The 21,634-nt window shown below is 40.2% G+C and overlaps 1 protein-coding gene across 2 annotated transcripts in view; it reads right to left on the reverse strand.

Moving 5' to 3' along the window:
• Positions 1-5,444: 5,444 nt before the first annotated feature.
• ccdc85a (coiled-coil domain containing 85A) overlaps positions 5,445-21,634 on the reverse strand; it is a 31,999-nt gene continuing 15,809 nt past the window's right edge. Inside the window, exons 3-5 of one of the 2 annotated variants that reach the window (XM_028423550.1) lie at positions 12,368-12,376; positions 7,795-7,852; positions 5,445-6,661 (exon numbers count right to left, since the gene is read on the reverse strand). In XM_028423550.1, coding sequence (XP_028279351.1) covers positions 6,646-6,661; positions 7,795-7,852; positions 12,368-12,376 — 83 coding nt within the window. In that variant the 3' untranslated portion in view covers positions 5,445-6,645. The remainder of the gene's footprint in view (positions 6,662-7,794; positions 7,853-12,367; positions 12,377-21,634) is intronic. The other variant, XM_028423549.1, reaches the window with a different exon arrangement.

Below are 21,634 nucleotides of genomic sequence, written 5' to 3' on the forward strand. Positions count from 1 at the left end.
TGTCTAGGCTTCAAACTCAAATGCAGAGTGAGTGGGAATCTCTGGTTGCGACTGTGGATAGTTACGTTAAACAGAGATACGACCCCGCTGACTCCGTAGTAGCAATTGTGAAAAGTTTATTCGATGACCATAGCTACCACGATGCATGCAGCATTCAAAAAGAATGGCAAGGTCTGGTTAGACATGAAGCCAAAGCGAGGGCTCAGACCATGAGAAGACCTCATGACTGGCAACACAGAGCAAATCCTGACAGGATGAAAATGAAACAACTGGAGCAGCTGTATAGTAAGATAAAGGTACTATTCCATAACTTGAAGGTGTATCACAATAAAATGAAGAAGCTTCTAAAAGATGGAGGGGGTAATGAGCCAAAACAAAAACGCAATGACGAGGAATCGACATAGTTGGCGTCAATTCAGTTGGCATCGGCATCATCATCATCAGCCTGTAACAGTGAGAGGCGACAGCAGTGTGTGCCAACATCTAAGATCATGCTTATACCTGACCAGGTTTCGGTTTCATTGTGGATTAGGAACATTGCGGTTTTGATACAGAGTCCGCCGTGGCTTTATTATGATGATCTGAGGAGGGATGCTGTGTACAATCTATTGGGCTTGGAGAAAACTCTGCTATGCAAGAAGTACAAGGATATGCTTTGTCAGTGGGTCATTGCCAATGCCACGATCATCGAGCAACTGAAGACCCACAATCTACATGATCGCTTAAGCGAGGCTATGATTGAGTGTTTAGACTCAACAGTGAACTGGATATGTAAGTTGGAATCCAAATACCCAAAACACCCTGCACTATCACAGATGGGGGAAAAAGACAAGGGAAAAAAGAAGAGAAAGGATAAGTGCACACTCTCACGCGAGGGTTGCGCATCCGAATGTTACCCTCAATGCTCCAAGCCTGCCCATGTCCATTCTCGTAAACCTGAATGGTCCCCTCAACACTCCGAGCCTGCCCGATTCTTGTAGACCGAAGTACAGGGTCGACGACGTGTGGGCCACATCTGACAATGGTGACGATGCATTTTGCGCGCAGTGCGGCGGTGATGCTCACCGTATAGACAATGAAGACCACAAAGACTGGAGGTGGAAGACAGTATTGCCATGTGGGAAATTGGACCCACAGAGACCAAATTTGTGACAGTGATACATTTTTTTAATTTATTATGACTGAGCTTTGATATTATCAGCCTACTTGTCTAGAATCAACAGCACAACATATTTAATCATTATATGTAATATAAAAACAGCAATTAGTATGGATAATAATAAATGTTGATGGACTCTGACATGAATGAATAAATCTAAGGAAGCAGCAAACAAATACATTTTTTTTTGCTCTAAAATGGACCAGAAGTTAGCCATTTTGAAAAACTGTGACACTAATAGTTTCGCGCTGATGAAGCAAAACATCAATTTTTAAACATGAAATGAAAATTAAATAACCATTTGCTCACTTCAACAAATGTTACTTCTACATGCCCTATTTTCTGTAATTATGTTTTAATTTATTGTATTTTATAAAAATAAACAAATGCTGTCGAATACAATGACGTCAAGCGCTGTTGAATTGAACCGGCTGAACTTGCTTCCTGTGACATCAATATCAGACGTTGTGTGAGTTCCATGTAAGTCTATCAGGTTACCCACCTGATAGATTGATAGACGGCTACATCTTACATGAGTTTGAGCTTTCTAGTTTACTCTGGGTAGTTTTTGTCCTCCACCAGGCAAATAGCTCAGCAATGACCCAAAAGTATGAAAGAATCACCCTGGGAATGGAACCTGGAGCAAAAAGCTTTCAACCAATCAGTCAGAACAGGACATACCTCACAAAAATGTTTTTGCTCCATAGAGGCCTAGCCTTTTTCTTAACTGACATAAGTCTCTTTCTTTGCAAGCACAATAACCTACAACCTCACTCTAATGCATAACCTTTGTGTTTTAATGCCTAACACCAAGGAGATAGAAGTGAGTCATAAGGCATTTCACCCATATAAAACATCACCCACATAAAACAACAGTGGCATAGGATAGACTTGGACATGGGACTGAAAACCTGTTGCGAGTTTGCGCCATTAACTTTTGCAACTTTATACTGTGAAACGGTGCTTTTGTTTTCATGTTGGTACAAAACAATACATTATGTAACTTTCATAAAATGGGTTGAGACTGTGCTGGAGTTTTCCAAGGTTGTGTCAAAGATTCATGGTATGTGCTTCTTTGGACTTTCCTCATCAGTGCTGACGGAGCACCAACATAACCTATCAATGATTAGATGCTCCAACCCAGTTCTTCTTCACATGCACATATTTAAAAGTTAACTTTAAAAACCTATAAAAAAGGCAAGGACCCTGGCATACATAACTGCAATGAGAGTGAACCTTATTTCTAAGAATTGTTTTGACTATGATTGGTCATAATGTTTGGATTCCTCTACTACTTTTTATGCTCTCCTTCTTCATCTAAGAGGAATAAATAGACTTTTTGTTTGGAATCTGCAACACAACCAAATATGAAACCTAATGCAAATACAGAGGCATTTCAATGAAGACAGTTCCAGGGACCTTTAACAGTGATGGACCTGGCTGAGACACTGTTTTATTGGTGTCTTCTGGTATTGGAAATGTTGTGTTTCTTTTGATTTTGGCATTTCTTTTGTTGTTTGTGCCACTTGCAGAGTTTGTTTGCTAGTGTTGTGAGTTTCTGTATGTCCCATGAGCATATGTATCAAAAAGATGTTTTCCTTATTTGCTGGTCTTTTGTGTAGGTGCAGGCATTTTCTTCAGTTGCAGTGTTGATCGATGTATTTTCGGTCCCACAGGACCTTCTTGCTGGAACCTATAAAGTCTAATATAGATGCCCGAGGTAAAACTGGTGCAGTGTGGAGGGAACAAAAAGCACACTATTCTACGGTCTTTGTGTGTATGTAGTCTATAGAAACACATACAACTTCAGACAAAGGAGTCATTTTAGTTAAAGACACTTTATTAGCTTATACATACATCTCTGGATATAATAATCAGTTATATAATACCAGAAAGTCAAAAATAATAACTGTAGTTATATATTTATAAAACTAATCAGATATACTACTCTTGACTTTTTAAAAACATAAAGGTCTTTAATAATATATTATAGCTCCTGCCTGGTTTCATCAAATCTAAAAAAAAACAAAACTCACAGGGTGAAGAGGTTATACAGAATGGCTTCAAGATAAATGTTTATGTGTGGATGTCTGCATGTGCATATTATTGTGAGTCACTGTGCATATGCACCAAGTAAAACACTCACACTTTCCACACGTCCAATCATCCAGTTTTTTCAGGACAGCACACCTCCATCATTTCATCTGCTTTCAAAGAAAAGGTAAAGAGCAGAACTCCTTTTGCTACATCACCGACTCATTTCTTTTTAAAATTTCGACCTTAGATATGAAATGTGCTTTCATTTCCTGTTTTTTTTCTGTGTAAAAGCACAGAGGGCAGAGTTTGTACAGTGTTGATGTGTGGGAGAATTGATTCAGTAAATATTATTATTATTATAAATTTTAGTTCTGTCATTAGCTGCAACTAGGCCTGTCGGGATAAACAATAAATCAGTTAATTGTACGATAACTTTACATGGGCTCGATACATTTTTCGGCCGCGATAAATTACATTTGCACGCTCGTTTGTTTTCCTCTGTCTCTCTCCCTCTCGCTGCCAAAGAGGCTGGATGACAAAAAGCGTCACTCCGGTGCATCGTAGCGTATAAAGTGTGCCAAAATCAACAGGTAGTTCTTATTTTTTTAACTCATTGTGTAATGTTTACGGGATGTTCTGAGCAGACCATGGTCAGGTCATGGTGAGGTGCTAGTTGGTTTGACTTAACTCCATTGACTATGGTAATAGGCCTACCACTACTCATAATAATAATATCAACATTAATATCATTAATAATAACAATAATAATAATAATAATGTTGATGATTGGGGCCTTTAAGTGTTAAATGTTCTTTAGAAATTAAAGTTTTTTGATCTTTAAAAGGGTGTACGTACTTGCATATATGTCTTATCATTATATTAGTTGAACATGGTCTCAAAACGACAATATTATCGCTTATCGCAATAATTTTTCCTGGCAATGAATCGGCCAGCAAAATCTGTTATCGTGACAGGCCTAGCTGCAACGATGGCTCGAGTACTCGAGTGATATTCGAGGGCAAAATGCATCAACAACTTATTTAGTATTCGATGACTCGTTAGTGACATCATTGAGAATGTGAAACTATGAGATTTACGCGTGATCCAAGTACTTGAATAATTGCAAAAATAATTGGCGAGTATCCAAGTATCAAAATACTTGTTTGTTGCAGCCTTAAACTAAAATAAAATACACTAATAAAAATCACCATAATTGGGGGTGTGGAAAGTGACAAACACACACACAGCACCTTATATATGACTGAACGCTGACACAAAGTTTAGAATACTATAACTGGTATAGGAACAGACCTTGACACAAAAGCTGAATGGGAATGGAAAGTTTTTAGTTTTATCTCCCCTAAACAAGAACATAGATAATTCCACCAACCCATCCATCCATGTTCTCTCTGTAACCTTTTGAATTACAGCAACCGGGAAAATGTCTCACACAGAAACTACATTTACACAGCTCCTGGATCCAACTGGATCTGTTGGTTCTCTGTTAGCCTTTTTTTGGCTAGTTCTCTGTTAGTCTTTTTTCCCTTCTAGCTGGCTCACTGTTATTCGTTTTTATTAACCGTGAAAACGTAACTCGCACATGGGTTACATTTGAATTGCACATTATCTCACTTACTAAAGAAAGCACTAATTTTACACAATATCTCAAAGATTTCAAATTAAATTTACTGGATAATAGATCATAACCATATCAATATCAACAGTCTGATATACATCTCAGCGGTCTGAACCACTGAATGCCATGAGAGACCAATCAGAATCAAGTACTGTGTTTTAAATATAATCTGTCTAAAGCCAGACTTGTGTGTGTCCACATTGCCGGTTTGATTTAAATAAAATAACCCCTTGATTAGTTCCACAAAATGGAGGATATAATATACCACAACAAGAGGCAACTCATCATTTGATAACAAGGCAGCAATTACAAGATGGGGAGATGACCAACAAGCATGTAGGTACAGCCCCGACTCAGCACACAGCACTGTAAATGCAGGTGCACATCTATAGACCACAAAGGCTGTCGAATAAGGTGGTGACCTTAGCCACATTCATTTTCCTTTTTTTTCCAGACCAGTACAACTTAACTACAAATGTGGACACACCCTGTGTTGTAGTTTTGGCCATCATCTCTACACAGAAGTAATAACTTGATAGGAGTGTTTGTATGTTTTTAAGACAATCTGTGATCTTTACCTAACCCCTTACCCAGTTTTTTAATGCCTAACCTTAACCAGTAGTTTTTAATACCTAACTCCAAACTTAGCAAGTGAAAGAAAGGGGATGGGGGCGCTTGAATTCTGGCTGAATCACTGCCCGTCCCCCTGTCCCACCTTCTAATGCAGACTCTTGCAGCTATATTGGTCCCATGATCAGATGACATCAACAATAACATCATATGTTCTGTTAGCCTAAACACAGCAATGTGTCCTATATGGAGGATGTATTATTGACAAAATGTGGCCTTTTGTTCATGATGTGGTAAAGACTACTTTATTTTAATACCTCAGGAAATAAGTCATTATCATTTGCAGAGCCAAATTTTGGTTTTCTGTGCTTTATGTGGGTACAGTGGGTACATCCTTTTGGTGGATGTGTGTATCCACAATGGACACTTTTTGTTGTGTCCACTCATATTCTTGAGGCATTAGCTGTGTTAGCTAGTCCATTGCAACCCACATCCACACAACATGTCTCTCATAATAAAAGGTCATGTGCACAGCTAATGTCCAGACTTCAACCAAAGAGGCTAGTTTTTAGGTACTTTAATAATTCCTAGTATAGTAGGAACACACACTCATCTGTAGTGTAGTCTCATTAACACATCCCGTACACATCTGGCTAAGAATGATGGCCAAAACTACCAGAATAATCTTTACAAAATGTATTTTGTCAGTGTCAAATTATCCTTTTGTGCTTTAATCCCAGCTCCACAATGACTTAGTGACCGTAGTTACCATCATTACACAACAGTTTCAAACAGTTTTCTGACTGTGAAGAGACGGGCTGTAACCTCCAGCGTTAGCAGGAGAAGTAGTCTTCATGTACATCTTCTTTCTTCCCAGAGGGGCTCTGTCTTTCCAAAGAGGTAGGACATATTGTTGGCAACACAAAGATTCTCTCAGTTGTCTTATTTTATTATCCCCAAACTTCCCTTTTGGCAATGCAAAGACGAGCCTCCGCCCGCCCGGAACGATGACATTCAGTCCTTTCTGGTTGTCCGCAGGAAATGCATAGCAGCAACAGCAGCAGACAGGGCAGAGAAGAGTGTTCGAGTGTGTTTCCGTAGGTTTTTTCCACTGGCTTCTTTCACTGCTTCTTTTTGATTCTCTCATCGATTCTTTTAGTTTATCCACCGGTTTATGCATCGATCCTCTCGTTCATCAGGTGTGTGTTGTTGCAGCAGCATCTGATCAGGCAGCATGTCGTGGTCAGGAGGCATCAAAACTGAAAGACAGGAAGGAAACAGCAAGAACATTTTTACGTGTGTGTGTGTGTGCATGTGGATTCTGTGTTCAGCAGAATGCAGGCATCTGTCGTCTCCAGGTAAAGATGGAGGCTGATTTATTCACCCATTAGGAACTGCTTCATCATTAAATATTAACGTACTGCCATCACTCAACCAGTGCATTAGAGCAGGGGGTCACACACCAGGGTGACCTCTCTCTCTCTCACACACACACAAGTGTGCTGTCTGTAGCTAAGATATTTGACTTTTTAAATTTAGTTTTCATACTAGTGCTTTTCCTCTACTTTGTTTTAATTTAATTTAACAGGATTTGTTAAGTTAGTTTATCGCCTTTCATGTTAGACAGTAGCCCAGTTTAAAAGCTGACACCTTAACTACAGCCATTAATTGATTGTGTGATTAATCAGTTGGTCAGTGAATTAACGGATTAAAACATTTGTTAGTTGCAGCCCTAGTTACCACTGTTCCTGCCTGCAACAGTGGACAACAGCAGGATCCTTAGCACACTTCCAAAGAGAGAGTTCTGAACAACAGCAATTACTTTTTATTCTAACCACCAGACAGTCCAGTCCCCACCAGTAGTGAGACAGAAACCCATCAAATACTATGACTATACTAAGGTTTAGTGGGTAGCATTCTGCCAGCTAAGAAAGAACATAAATTTACGTATTTCCCTCATCCTGAATGAGAAATAAACAAAAAAAAATGTGTGTGCCTATTGGACTCGATTCCTGTCCTCAAACATCTCATTTATGGTACACACCCCTCCTCTCTGGCTCGCTGTGTACCTTAGACAGCTAAGGAAATTGGCATAAAGCCCTCCTATCCCTCTGCTCTGCTGCAGCACAGAACATCCTGACGGAGATTATCCACCTGGTGTAGAAAAAGGTCTTCTCAGGACAGGACGTGCACAGTGTGCTAACGGCACTCCCCTCCCTGCAGCTGTTGCACATAGCAATTTTGTCATTTAGATGACTAATAAAGATTTTTGAGATTTGGTGGTAAAGACCAAAACGAGAGCAAATGGGATTTTATAATGAAATTAAATTTACTAAGTGCCCTGAAACATAACTTGTAGGTAGAGTATCTGTGGTGTGTATTTGTGACTCACCTGTCCCAAAGCTTTACACTCCTACAGGAGTTGGTGCAGCAGCCAGCAGATATCAGAGCTGCAAAAAAAGAGAAATGATCAGAAACTGGCAGCATCAGTAGTAAAAATGTGTGCGTCCTTCACTGCCAGCCAAGGGCGTAGGTTTGCATATGGACATGTCACAACCAATATTTCGGGAATTAGCATTGCATTTATTTTTATATATAACAAAAATATGAATGTATTCACATATTTCTCAATAGTATCATTTTAGTAGTCACTTTTTTTACATGCCAGCATTATTCCAGAGCTACAGACAGAGTCATCCATGCTGCAGTTTCATTGGCTGAAACAGAAAGTCTGCAGGCTGACGTTCTTCACACAAAGCAAATCTAGTGGTGCAGGCACAGGCCTGGCATAATAATATTAACCATGCAACTCATGCAAAAACGCTAACCATTGGTAGGCTAATTATTGTTAGTGTAGCCTGTTACTAAGGCTACTTTTAAAGCTAATTAATGAAGCATTTTTGAAGAGGAAAGACAGCATAAGGCAGATGCAAGCCAGGTTAATGAGGAATCTGTCAATATGTCAAATTCATAATTCATTTGAACCCAGTATTAACTCAGTCATGCCATAATTTCTGTTGTTTTGTAAGTAGCCTAGGCCAAATACATTTGCACGGTAAATCCTTACTAATGTAAAATGATAGGTTTTTGAATAATACCGTTAACGTATAGGAAAATCAGATATCTAGTACAATGACTTGAGTTGGTATTGTCCCTACCAAACCTACACCCTGGCTGCCAGCTGCTTGTTTTATGGTCTTTTGATGAGCTAGTCGTTTCACACACACACACACATAGAGGACATCCACCTTTCATTCTGTGTTGCTTCATTGAACATATGAAAGCAACTCTGTCAGTCCTCCTCAATTCCTGTCATGGATGGGCAGCCTCTGGCAGCACTTCCTGTTTCCCATCATCCCCTCCTGCTGTTTTCTGACAGTTGCCACAGATATGTCAGTCTGTGTGAATCTGTTCTGGCTCTGATCTTAGAAATGCCTTCTTTTTCTATCAAATTCCTTTGCATTCAGGTAAGGCAGATTCACAGCCACAGATACTGATAAGCTGCGATAATGACGTGACAACTGGCTCGCTTCCTGTCTCCAGTAGTGCCTGCTGGTGTACGTGTGTCTGAGTGATGTGGCAGTCGGTCAGGAACACAGCCAGCCACATTATATATATTGTCACCGTCCACCAGTCGCGCAATTACACTGATTATAATATAGAGGCCGTGAGTTCTGCTATGTTTTGCTGCTCTTCTGTCAGGAAGAACATCTGAGACGGAGGCCTCTTGTCATCTTACACAGGACACAAACATCTGTGTTGATCCATGTGCTGGAAATCTATTGATGATGACACAGATTAGATGCAATGGAGATAAAGTTTAAGGTTGTTTTTTACACTTATTTTTACACAGAATAGGTGCAAAAAGTAAGTTGAGGACTTTTTACATTTAGAAGGGCATCATCATTAGGACATAGCTGTGCAGGGGTTCGCACTGTCGCCTTTCTGTGTGGAGTTCACACGTTCTTCTTGTGTAAGTGTTTCCCCAACAAAATATTTGCAGTTAAGAAATGAAAGTTTTAAACATGTAAATGACAACAGGTAAGATTCCTTTGTTGTCTACTTGCTAAGATGACACTGATTAGATCAATTTTAAAACCATTGTTGCCTCCAGTTTCCAACAGGTCATAACTTGGGGCAGTGGGCATGGCACAAAAATGTAATGAAATTATTTATATTTATATATATATATATATATATATATATATATATATATATATATATATATATATATATATATATATACAGGAAGCTGAATGTGAGCACACTTTTAGAAGATCAATGCAGTAAAAGTCATTACAATCAATCAATCAGCCAAGTCCTAGCATCTCAGAGCACAAATCACTATCTCTAAACTACCTCTCAGGAAGAACAAACACAAACAATAGAGCAGTCACAGAAAGTGATGGAAACATTTTTATGTATATATTTTGAAAGCAGAGTCAAATTAATGCCGATTGGAGTTATTAAAGAAAAGAAGAGAAGTAGAAGTAGATGTGTAGTCTTCTTTCTTCTGCCCCCGGAGCACGTTACCTACCTCATCTACACAAAAAGGAGGGCTACATTGTCATAGTCAGATCTGTGGCTGTTATATTGCAGTTATGCTGCGATCTAGTCTACTAAAAAAAAGTGTACAGAATTTATTTAGAATTACTAGAGGTCGACAGGGGGAAGCCATCATTGCTGTTCCACCCAAACACAACAGCACACATCTGGATCAAGCTAACCTGGCCAGCTGTAACCTGCTCACTTTGTGAAAATTCCCTCTGCAAAGTGGATTTTAAATTTTTACCATTTGTAGCTAGTTCCACTTTACACTACAAACACTCATACCAGTCGTAAGCATTTATCTAAAATAAGGCAGGCTTTATGCCATGACCTCTTGCTGACTACACTTGTTGCCCAGTGTACCTACTCTACTGCACGCCGTTTTGGGTGTCTTGTGTTTATGCTAGTCCAGGTGTCACCCTGCCTTTATTTCTCTCATTGGTTGTGTGTCTATCCAGATGGGTCCACAGGTTTATTTGCCGTTCATTGATACTGCCCCTTGGAAATCCAACTCAAATCCAGTCCAGACTAGGTCTTTGACTAGAACAAAACAAATGGCTGGATGGGATACGGTCAAGCACACTCCTCCCCTTAAGCTTTTTTATTTTTAAGTAATCTATCAAATAAATGAGCATTCAACACAGATCAGCATGATGACAACTGGCTAACAAGCCATACACTATATCTGGGAAACTGTTATTTTAGGAGTACTTTTAGTTTTAATTTGGCAATCCAGATGTTTTGGCCTTACTTTTTGGGGAGCTGTCAATGCTGTCCATCTCTGTCTACAGTCTCTGGAACAGACACACAACTGAATAATTAGATCTAATCTCTGTTTAGACCACACTGAATGTGAACACACACTGTTATTACATAAGCAGCCGTTTCCGCCTGTTTAGAAGGCCTGCTGTACTGTATGTGCTGTACCGCTCCAAGTGAGCATGTGGCACAGCAGCTGTGAGGAGGAAGAGAGGCTGACCGCTGACGGTGGTCATCTATCAACCCTCAAACACAGATTAACCACTCTGTGTGTGTGTGTGTGTAAAAGTGATGAATATTCTAATTAAAGAGACAGTTCTTTGGATCAACCTGTGCTACCTCACGTCTCTCTGTTTGTCTTTCAGAGACTGCCCTCGTTCTCGTGTTGACCTGCTTACGCCTCTGGTTGTGTCCCAGTGGTGCAGGCTGTCAAATACACACACACACACATTCACATAGGACAGGCCTGTGGGTTGGTTCACAGCTGTGTGCTCTGCTTCGCTTCAATGCACCTCACTGTGTGTCAGGGAGACTGATGGAGGAAGACAGGAGTTTGTCAAGAAGAGTGTGTGTGTTAGTGGTGTTGTGTGTTTTTGTTAGGGAAAGATGGAAAAGAGGGAACCGAAATGGGTCTCTTTGAAGAAGAGAACTGGCCTTCTGTCAACCATCAAAGGGCACATGCACACACACACACACACACAATAGGTGGTGAAGGGACAGAGCAGCAGCTTTTCTGAATTTAAAATAAAGTCTAATTTGCAGTGCACAATCATAACCACCACCCACACTCCTGCACACACACACACAGAGAAGGTGACTGTGCTGCATTTATTTGAATACATAACAGATAAAGCAGGCTTGGAGCCGACACCTGGACACTTGTGTTTTTTTACATGGTTTCTTCTTCAAAGAGATTTTTAAATATGTGTGTGTACATGTGAGTGTGGTGTGCTCACGTGTCTGCGACGGCCGATTGTGTGCTTGAATACAATCTATTAACATGCAAAATGTACCCATGTTGAAATAATGGGTTAAAATGGCTTCAAAGCTGAATGAGGATGAATTGCCAGGGAAGCAGCTGTTGGCCTAGTTAGCAGGCCTGTCGTTAACACAAGACCTCTGATCACACACACACACACATACTTACCACACTTACATCTAGTACATTACACACATTTCCTGGACTTGCACACACTCACACAAGCTGCTAGCTTCAGCTAAACTTTGCCCGAGACCTTTCCTGACCTCCCAGACTGTCTCCTTAAAGTGTGTTATTATGTGTGTGTGCTTCTGTATCATCCCATAATCCACCAGGCCCTCAGGTCAACACTTAATGACTTCTTCTGCCAAATATTCCAGCGGGTCCAGCACCTTCCTGGCCTACTTTATCATAAAATGTCTCTACATCAGTAAAACCTGCACCAAAGACAGAGAGACCCTTTTCCAGCCACCTGATCTTGTGTAGACAGACCAAAAAGAGTATTAAAAATCCAATGCCTCACCAGGGGGTGAGTCCTTACCTATCATATCGTTGAAATTCTCATCAAAACATTATGAGCTTTGTGGCTAACTTGCTATTGCAATTTGCCCCATATGCAGGCATGGATAGTGTCCTAGTTCCCCATCTATCTATAAATGATGGTCAAAATACCCCACACCATTCTGTCCTTACCTGGAAACATAACAGAGGTTGACTTTTTGCCCCCTGTGTTTAAAGGGGGGGGGGGGGGTATGTTGCAATTGTAGCCAAAAATGGCAACTGACCCTTTTTTCCTGTAAAATTTGTATAAATGTGTTGTGCAATCAAGGTGTTCACCCAATCCCCTACCCCGTTTTTTAACATCTAACCTTAAACAATGCATAAATCATGAGCAAAATCAAAGCAGTTTGTTGTGTCAGGGGGATGTGAACTCAGATTTGATTGCACTGTCTGTATCAAACCTGTGACGGGAATACTTCAGGTTAGCATAAACATAAGCATGTGTCGTATATATGGGGATGTGTTATTGACCAAACGTGGCCTTTGTTTTCATGAGGACATGTTGTCCCAAGACACCAAACAAGAGCAGTGTTAGCAGCATGTGACCTCAGTGGTTAGAGCTCAGCTGGTAAAATGTCTAAAGCTGGAAAACAGCCCTGCAGCCAGGTTTGGCACTGACAGCTGTCTCCTCTGAAGAAGTTTTTCTTCTTGTCATTCTCTTATTAAAGAACTGAAATAATCAATAGCACCATCATGGGTAGCAATGGGTTCAAATGCAGTGAGGACTCACGAGAGGCCTTGGGAGCGTTGGTTGAGGAACTGAAGCTTGGTACTTGAGTAAAAGTACAAATAACCAGCAAAATACATATATACCTAAGTAAAAGTAGAAGTGCTACATCAACAATCCAACTTAAGTAAAAGTCATAAGTACTTACTTTTAAATGTACTTAAAGTACTCACGCACCGAATATATAATATTGATTTCCATTGCAAAGGATCAAGGGGGTTAATTTACATTTTCAGTACAGAAATCTTTGAAATGTACCCAGAAGCAGCTATGGACAGGTCTGTGTGTCATGAGGCAGGCTGTGGGCATCAAGTGAACAGAGAGGTTGCTTATAACAAACATTCGGTGTGCTCTTGTCTCTAATTTCCTCACATGGTGTAGGCCACAACAGTCAACTGTCAACCTGAACATGAGTATCAAGTATGTGGATCCAAAGATCGACAGGACTCCAAATGCATAATTTTTCATATTTTCATATTCCACAAATATGTCCAGTGTCACATAAGGGATGCAACATTAAAATAAAACGAATTGTTTTTATTTTAATGTCACAAGAGCATCTCGATCTCTAAATAACTATTGCAATGGAGGAATGAAATGAATAAAATTAAATACATTTAAATTAAATGGCCATTATTTATTCACATTATTTTTTTCCAAAATGGAAAACGAGATGGTGCTTTCACTCTGTAAGCCATGGGAGCCAAAGCAAAGGGTTGAAAGAGCTGCAGGTTGCTGACCCCTGTTCTAAACAAATAGTTTCAGAAACATAGATACAATCGTTACCCAGATTTGAGAAACCTAAATATGATTACTAGGCCCACCATGCTAGATGTGGTATAACCAGACCTTAAACTGAAGCTAGCTTAACCACTATGTTTATTCATTCTTGAGGATGTAAATAGAAGAATAGATATTACTTTCCCCATGTATTATTTTTTAGACTTGTACACTAATCTGTTTTCCACCTCACCTGTTCTTTCAGCTGTAGCTGTCTGTGTCACAGCGTTACTGTGTCTATGCTGAATTAGAGTGCAGGATGTTCTATTATCAAGATCATTCAGTTCATAATGCTAATATAACCTTGTCCGAGTCAATAATAATTCTGTGAAGGTGTGTTTTGAGCACAGGTAGAGAAGATTGAAGCAAGGCATCTGGACTTTTCTTTTTCTTGAAGACGTTTCGCTGCTCATCCAAGCAGCTTCATTAGTTCTAACTGTTTGGTGGGGAAACATGGTTTACATGTGGTTACAGACCTCAGTGGGTGGGTCTGGGTAAAACTTTAAAAAACTTACAAACAATAGCTCTAAATGTTTCCATACTTACCTGTGATGTTCTGGCTGACTGGGCCAGGTGTGTCTAACGACTGGCTAACGACTATGAAACTGCCGGAGGGGGACTGGTTGACAGCCCTTAGTTCTTACTGTGAGTATGTGTAAACTTCCTGGAATGGATGGAATCACTGCATTGTATGTGGTAGAAAGATGATGTCTGAGGCCACCACCTCTGTTAAGGGAAGGTTTTTCCAGCTTAACATAGATGGCTTCCTTGACTCCTCTTTCATACCACCTTTCCTCCCTGTCTAAAATGTGAACGTTGTTGTCCTCAAAGGAGTGTCCTTTGTCTTTGAGGTGGAGGTGAACAGCTGAGTCTTGTCCTGAGGAGGTGGCTCTCCTGTGCTGAGCCATTCTTCTGTGAAGTGGTTGTTTATTTTCTCCAATGTACAGATCAGAGCATTCCTCACTGCACTGGACTGCATATATCACATTGCTGTGTCTGGGAATCTTGTCTTTCTGCCTTCGGGCGGACCAGTCTCTGTCTCAGTGTTGTCATTGGTTTGAAATGGACCAGGATGTCATGGTTGTTGAAGATCCTGTGATAAGTTTTACCCAGACCCACCCACTGAGAAACGTCTTCAAGAAAAAGGAAAAGTCCAGACGCCTTGCTTCAATCTTCTCTACTTATGATGACCTGGATGACTGAGAATCTTCATCAACATTTTGAGCACAGTATATCATAGGCTTCCAAATATTCAGTGAACTCCACATATCATCTGTTTTGGGGTTTCCTTCAACAGGCTATAGATATCAGGATAGAGAGAAGGAGCGGGCACATCAGCTGTCAGTGTGTGTGCATGCTTGCATGCCTGTGTGAATGAGAACGAGAATGAGAGAGTTACGTGGAGTTGAATGAACAGAACAACAGTTTAATTAAAAAACAAAGAAAAACAGAATCAATTTGTGGCGGCGGGTGTTGATCAGGCATTGGTCTTTGTATGGGAAACATACATGAAATGAATAAATTAGATGGGGTGCAAGGGCGTGTATGGGCTAAGACGCTGCCTGTAACACTAGCAGGTGGCACTGCTTCAGAGCAAACATCGCTGCTGCACATAAACTTGCTGATGTATGCATATTAGGCTGGGGTTTGAGAAAGCGTATCGTAATGGATACTGGAATCCACCGAGAATACAGCAAAGCAGCTCTCTTATTATTTTGTCTTTCCTCCAGTTGCTCCTGACAAATTGCTGCTTTTCCCTCTATGAGGTAAATACTGTAAATAAGCTTGTTTGGATTGAGTCACACTGAGGTAAAACAGCACCAGTGGAGCATGAATTACAGTATTATACACACAAAAGTAAGACCAGCGCATACACACACACTAAGCATTAGCTGGACATAGAGTGTCATTGGTGGCTCTGCCACCTACTCTACTTACTGCTTCTCTCTCTCTGCACTGATGCTACTGTCACATTACTGCCCCCTGGTAATGCTCCTCTCTATTAACAACAACAAAGAGTTTGGAGTAAGTGGGCAGTAATCAGGTGCAAAATTAGAAAGGGTAAATGAACCAAACCATTTGTGGATTTGAGATTTCTATTGATCTGTCAGCTAAATGTGCTACACATACATTTCTTGTAGTAATCACCCTTTCGTAATGCTTCAATGACTTTAAATTAGAGTACTTTGTAAGGACATCTGCTGCAAAAGTCAACTGTGGCAGAGCTCGCAAGGGTGCTAGCAAGGGTGCTACCAAATGGTTGTTAGGTTTTATTGTCTTATTATGTATTCAGCAGTTACTTTCATGTGAGTTTCTTGTTTACATGAGTTAGTTCACTATCGAAGTAGGAGAAACTGCTGAAATGGTGTCAAGACAACAGGACAAACAGGAGCTACTCTGTATAAAGTCACATGACTTTACCAAACTGCATTAGAGTACATTAGGAGAAAGGTTTTCTGGTGTGACTAGACAAACTGTAGCACTGTCTGGGTAACATCAGGCAACTTCTTATGTGACTAGTAGGATCCCTATGGTGGTGGTGGCATCATGCTGTGAGGTTCCTCAGTAGCAGGAATGCAGTGTTCAAGTTCAGTGTAATCTCTGAAGATTATATCATGTGACCTGATGAGGGGTCATATTTTAGCACAACAAATGTGATACACAAGTCTTATTTGAAATATTTTATATGCATGACTTGATTTTGTGCCGTGTGTATTCATGAGGAAAATGGAAAATAATTTTAGCAAATGGCTGCAATGTAACAAAGAGTGTAAAAATATAAATAAATCAAATATGTGTTCTTCCTATTTAATAATGTCATGACACAGGTTTAGTCAACTCTCTACCTGCAACCGAGCAGAGACCTGTAAGAAAGCATGTTTGACAGCTGACTCTGCAGTTGCCTAGCAACATCAAAAAGTCACAGCTCTGTGTAGTGTGATTGGACGTAAAAGTGTTAATTTGACTTCATAGTGAAGCTCTTTGTAAGCTCATCTGAGCACGTGTGACTGGCTGCATCTGCCTTTATGAAAAACTACATAAATGATAATTATGTGCATGTGTGCTAACAGGCCCTATTTGATCTTCAGTGGTGCCTATTCATCCGTCTTAAACACTAAAGCACCGACACACCTTCAACAGGAGCCGACTGACAGCGAGAACAGGAAGCTAAAGGTGAGCTGTACCTTCACCGTATTACACAATCCTCTTCCACAGCTTTATCACTTCAGCCAGGCTCCTGTGTATGTTCGTGCATTTGTTTTTCTAAGGGGGGCTGCAGGCGACAGTGAGCTGATGCAGGTGTGCTTCACTCTTTGATGTGGAGACAGTTACATCATGTTCCAGTACATTTATAAACAGAGGAGAGCTCAGGATGCAACAGTAATCCGCTGCTTTAAATTACTAGTCCACCACTTTAAATGGACACAAATATCTTCAATGAAAATGATGGAATTGTACCCATGATGGTGCTTCTTACGAGCTGTTCCCTGTTTTATTTTGTTAATTAGTTTCCTTAGGTGTCATGGACTGACTTGACTTCCTGTCTTGTAATTGTAATCTCTGCCCTAATTGTGTTCACCTGTGTCTCGTCACCTTCTCTATTCAGTCCATGTGCTCCTCCTCTCGGTTCAGTGAGTGCTGCAGTGTTTGTCATGCTCTACCTGCTGAGGAGATTGCGGTCTTTTGGAGTGAAAGCGGCACTCCTGAAGACCTTTTATGACTCTGTGGTGGCATCAGTCATTCTGTACGGTGTGGTCTGCTGGAACAGCAGCATCACTGAGAGGGACAGGAAGAAGCTGGACAGAGTCATCAGGAAGTCCAGCTCTGTCCTGGGCTGCTCTCTGGACTCAGTGCAGGAGGTGGGTCCTGGCAAAACTGACATCTATGCTGGACAATATGTCCCACCCCCGGCTGGACACCCTGTCAGCCCTGCAGAGCAGCTTCAGTGGGAGACTGCTCCACCCTCGGTGTGTGAAGGAGAGATTCAGAAGGTCTTTCCTTCCTGCTGCTGTCAGACTGTATAATAAACACTGCTGATAGGTGCAATACTCACACACCACAGTGTACAATCAATTATTTATTTAGTTTTTGATGCGCTATGTACAGTTTTCTTACAGACCACTTCTACCTCCACTCACCTGTGCAATAACTGTTAATATGTAAACTGTTTTTTTGATCCTATTCTATTTTATCATGTATATATCTTTCTTAACTTATCCTTTGCTGTCTGTATCTGCTGTTGCAAAAATGCAATTTCCCCATTGTGGGACTAATATAGGTTTCTTAATCTTAATCTTAATGACAGTTCTTTTTGTTTCTTTACCTTTTGACTTTCTGTTCTATATCTGCAGTTAGACTCCAACTGATATAACAGTCTGTCAGCACATCATCCGTCTGTGATTTGAGCTGCTTGAATGTCATAATTTTCTATACTTTCAGCACTGTCTGCAGCACATGTAGCAAGTGAACCTATTACAGCTTAGCAGATGGTGATGCAGTGTACAGTAACTGAAGGTTAATGTTATAGTTTGTGAAATAAAATGCTGGAAAGTTAATGAATAATGACCCCCACACAAAACAGCCAATCACACTCACACCTTTTAGAAGTCCCCAGTCAACCGATGTTAGACACAGGGAGAACGTGCAAACTTAAAAAGGTCTAAATCAGAAACTGGTGGCATGGAGGATTTTGAGCAGTTTGGACAAACGGGTCCTCCTCTATAAAAGTCACTATTCGAGAATGATTCTCTGGTGTGATGAGACAAAGCACTGCCTTTGATGGTGGTAGCATCCTGCTGTGAGGGTGTTTGTTACAGCAGTTGAGAGAATAGGGTTCTTTAGAATCATTGAAAATAACCATGTGACTGGATGAGGGTTCACATTTTAGCACAGAAAATGTGATGCACAGGTCTCATTTCAAGTATTTATTATTACTGAATACATATATACATGCGTACATATTTAAATGACAATAAGAAAAGGTCCAAATTAAAGATAAGTGCAATTGGGAGATAAAATAAGTTGAAGAAGTAAAAGTGAAGTAGAGAGCGTACTGGAGAAAAATGAAGCAGAGGGAGGTGCGTGCATTACTCAGAGTGATCGTCAAAGACACGGCGACCTTCAGCTCGGTGCACTGCTTTTATGACACATCACCAAGGTAAATGCTCACGCACACAGCCTGCATCAGTCTGTCAGCCAACGTCACACATATTGTTAGTTTTTCCACAGTCAATCCAAAAGGCTGAATGGTGAGCCACAGATTCTCTCTGCACTCGCACACAGGTTAAATTAGATTTCAGGTTTTCTATAACAAGCACAGACATACCAGTTGTCACTAGCTTTGGGGGGAAAGAGTTGGCTAGCAATGAGGGTCACGAGAATCTATTCCAGAATGCAAACTAGGCTAAGAGCCAGTGAACTCCCCCTTCATTTTGCCATGTTGGACCTCCATTCTGACCGACTACTGCTGGATAGTGCAACACACACACATGATGTTTTATGCAGCCAGGGAGGGGGGGCAAATTCATCATCATGGCAGCAGATTTAAGTCAAAATGAATATGTTCAGATAATACCAGACTTTACTACTGCTTGAAGTAGATTTTGGAGGATGGATGGTGTCTTTGAACATCACATCATCTGCTAAGGCTGCTATAAATAAATATGGATAAGCCTAATTGATCTACAGACAGAAGCCGGCCTTTATACTGAAGCAGCCTTATACGCATAAGCAACGCACAATGGTCTCCTAATGAGAGCATGCACACAACATGGCTGTTCCATAAATACAATGTTATATAAATGCTATATATTATTTTATAGAATGCCAGAAAAAAAGAGTTAGTATATTGTACTTAAGGATATGAGAGGGAGGGTCAAAGGTCACAAGTCACAGACTGAGCTGTCAGGTATTCACATATGAAACATTATAAAGTAACATCTCTCTGAGGTCAATAAATGTTTTTATTTTTATTTTATTTTATTTTATTTTATTTTATTTTTTTTATTTTAGATACTGTATTAATCCCAGAGGGAAATTCTTTACGGCTGCTGCCAAGCAGTGTCATACAATGACTAGCAAGGCGCGCCACAGGCTAGGGTGAAGTGTCTTGCCCAAGAACACACAACAGTGACTAGGGAGGAGTTGGGATCGAACCAGATAAAACTGAACATAAAGGTTGAGCTTAGCATTAAGGATAGGCTGGTTGTGATGGTTAGGGGCCTGGAGATGCAGTGTGTTAGTGAATGTCCTTATGAACATAGCTGTACAAGTTGTTTGTGTGTGCATGTGTTTCAGTTTATCCATCTAATGTCCCTTAATTTGGGCAAATTCTTTTAAGACTTTAATCCTCTCTAACAGAAACTTGTGTGATCAAACAAAAAACAAATATGGAGGATGATTGATGTCACCAGCTTGTTGTTGTTGCCATAATTCCATGAGTTGGTCTTCTTTTTCTATAGTCCACTTAGCTTATACTTATGTTGTGTGTTTTGGTTTCCATCATGTTTGTGAACCCAAGAAGCAAAACATGTTTGGTGATGCTTTCCCAGTCTGCTCGCACTAATGGGCTATAATAGACTATTGTATAGTCTAATTGGCAGCTGGAGTCCAGCCAGGAGGTGTAATTATCAAACATCGGGTTCGGTTTTAGGTCCCGCATTAGATATTTTTGTCCGTTTTGAAGGTTTTTGCTGCACAACAATGTTGTTGACTGCAGCTTGAACTTGTAGAGGACATAGTCAATGTATGTCATTGCAGCATAATTTAGAGCAATCTTTTTTCTAATAGCAGGGGGACCTGCTGTCTCAGAGGCACTTAGGTTCAATCATATTGCTGCTGTGTTAGAGTGATTTGATTATTGAGGGATTTAGTATTGTGATCATCTTCTTCAATCCGCTAAAGCTTCATTGATGAGGGCTCATCATGCAGCTAAACACTGACACACAGGCAGGATCATTATTTTATTCATTTTTTTATTGGTGACTATTATGGTGACCAACAGAAACAACACCGGGGATTTATGAAGCTGTGTTTCCATTGTTTCTTGAACAATTGGTAATGGTGAAAATCCAGAGAATAGAGATTGGTGGTTGTAAAGGATAAATGAAAGAATCTGCCTCTGTGTCCACGCAGAGAACAGACACTAACAATAGACACATATGGAGCCTCCTGCTTCACTTACATTTCTACATTCTTTCAGACAGTGAATAAGCTTTCTACTGCATTATTTTAACACAAAAGCACATCATGTAGACTGCTGTACATGCATTGTTCATCAGGCTGAAATAAAGTAACAGATAAATCATGAGCATAAGAGTAAGATTAAGATTAAGAATTACTTTATTAATCCCTGTGAGGAAATACATTTTTTATGTTAAATTGTAAGAATTGTTGTATAAACATAATTAAATGTACAACCATGTGGGTGGAAACGACCTTTTACTGCACAGCATCAGCAGTTCAGTGGTGCAGTGTTCACAGATACAGATGAACTCAAGTCACTGATTATAGGTCAAGGCTGACAAGACCTGTGAATTATGTCTCTTGCCATTGGAATGTTATTTTCCTATTTAAATATTGCCAAATGTTGCATAGAAATGATCGTCACTAACATACAAATGTTAGTTAGCAGCCTAGGCTGCCATAGGCTACTTACAAGTGTTCTTAGCAAAACAGCAGCTAGTGTGGCTCTTAGTAATGGTAAACAGTAATATGTTATTAGTAGCAGTAGTAGTGGTAATAGTAGTATGGGTATTTGTATGTTTGACTTGTTTACCTTGATGTTGTATTGCATGTTGCCTGTTGTGTATATATTGAGCATGTACAGCACATTCATCAAGCATGGTTGTTTTTAATTGTGTCACATTTGACATTTAC

Source organism: Parambassis ranga, chromosome 15, assembly GCF_900634625.1.
Source record: "Parambassis ranga chromosome 15, fParRan2.1, whole genome shotgun sequence".
Classification (NCBI taxonomy): Eukaryota; Metazoa; Chordata; class Actinopteri; family Ambassidae; genus Parambassis; species Parambassis ranga.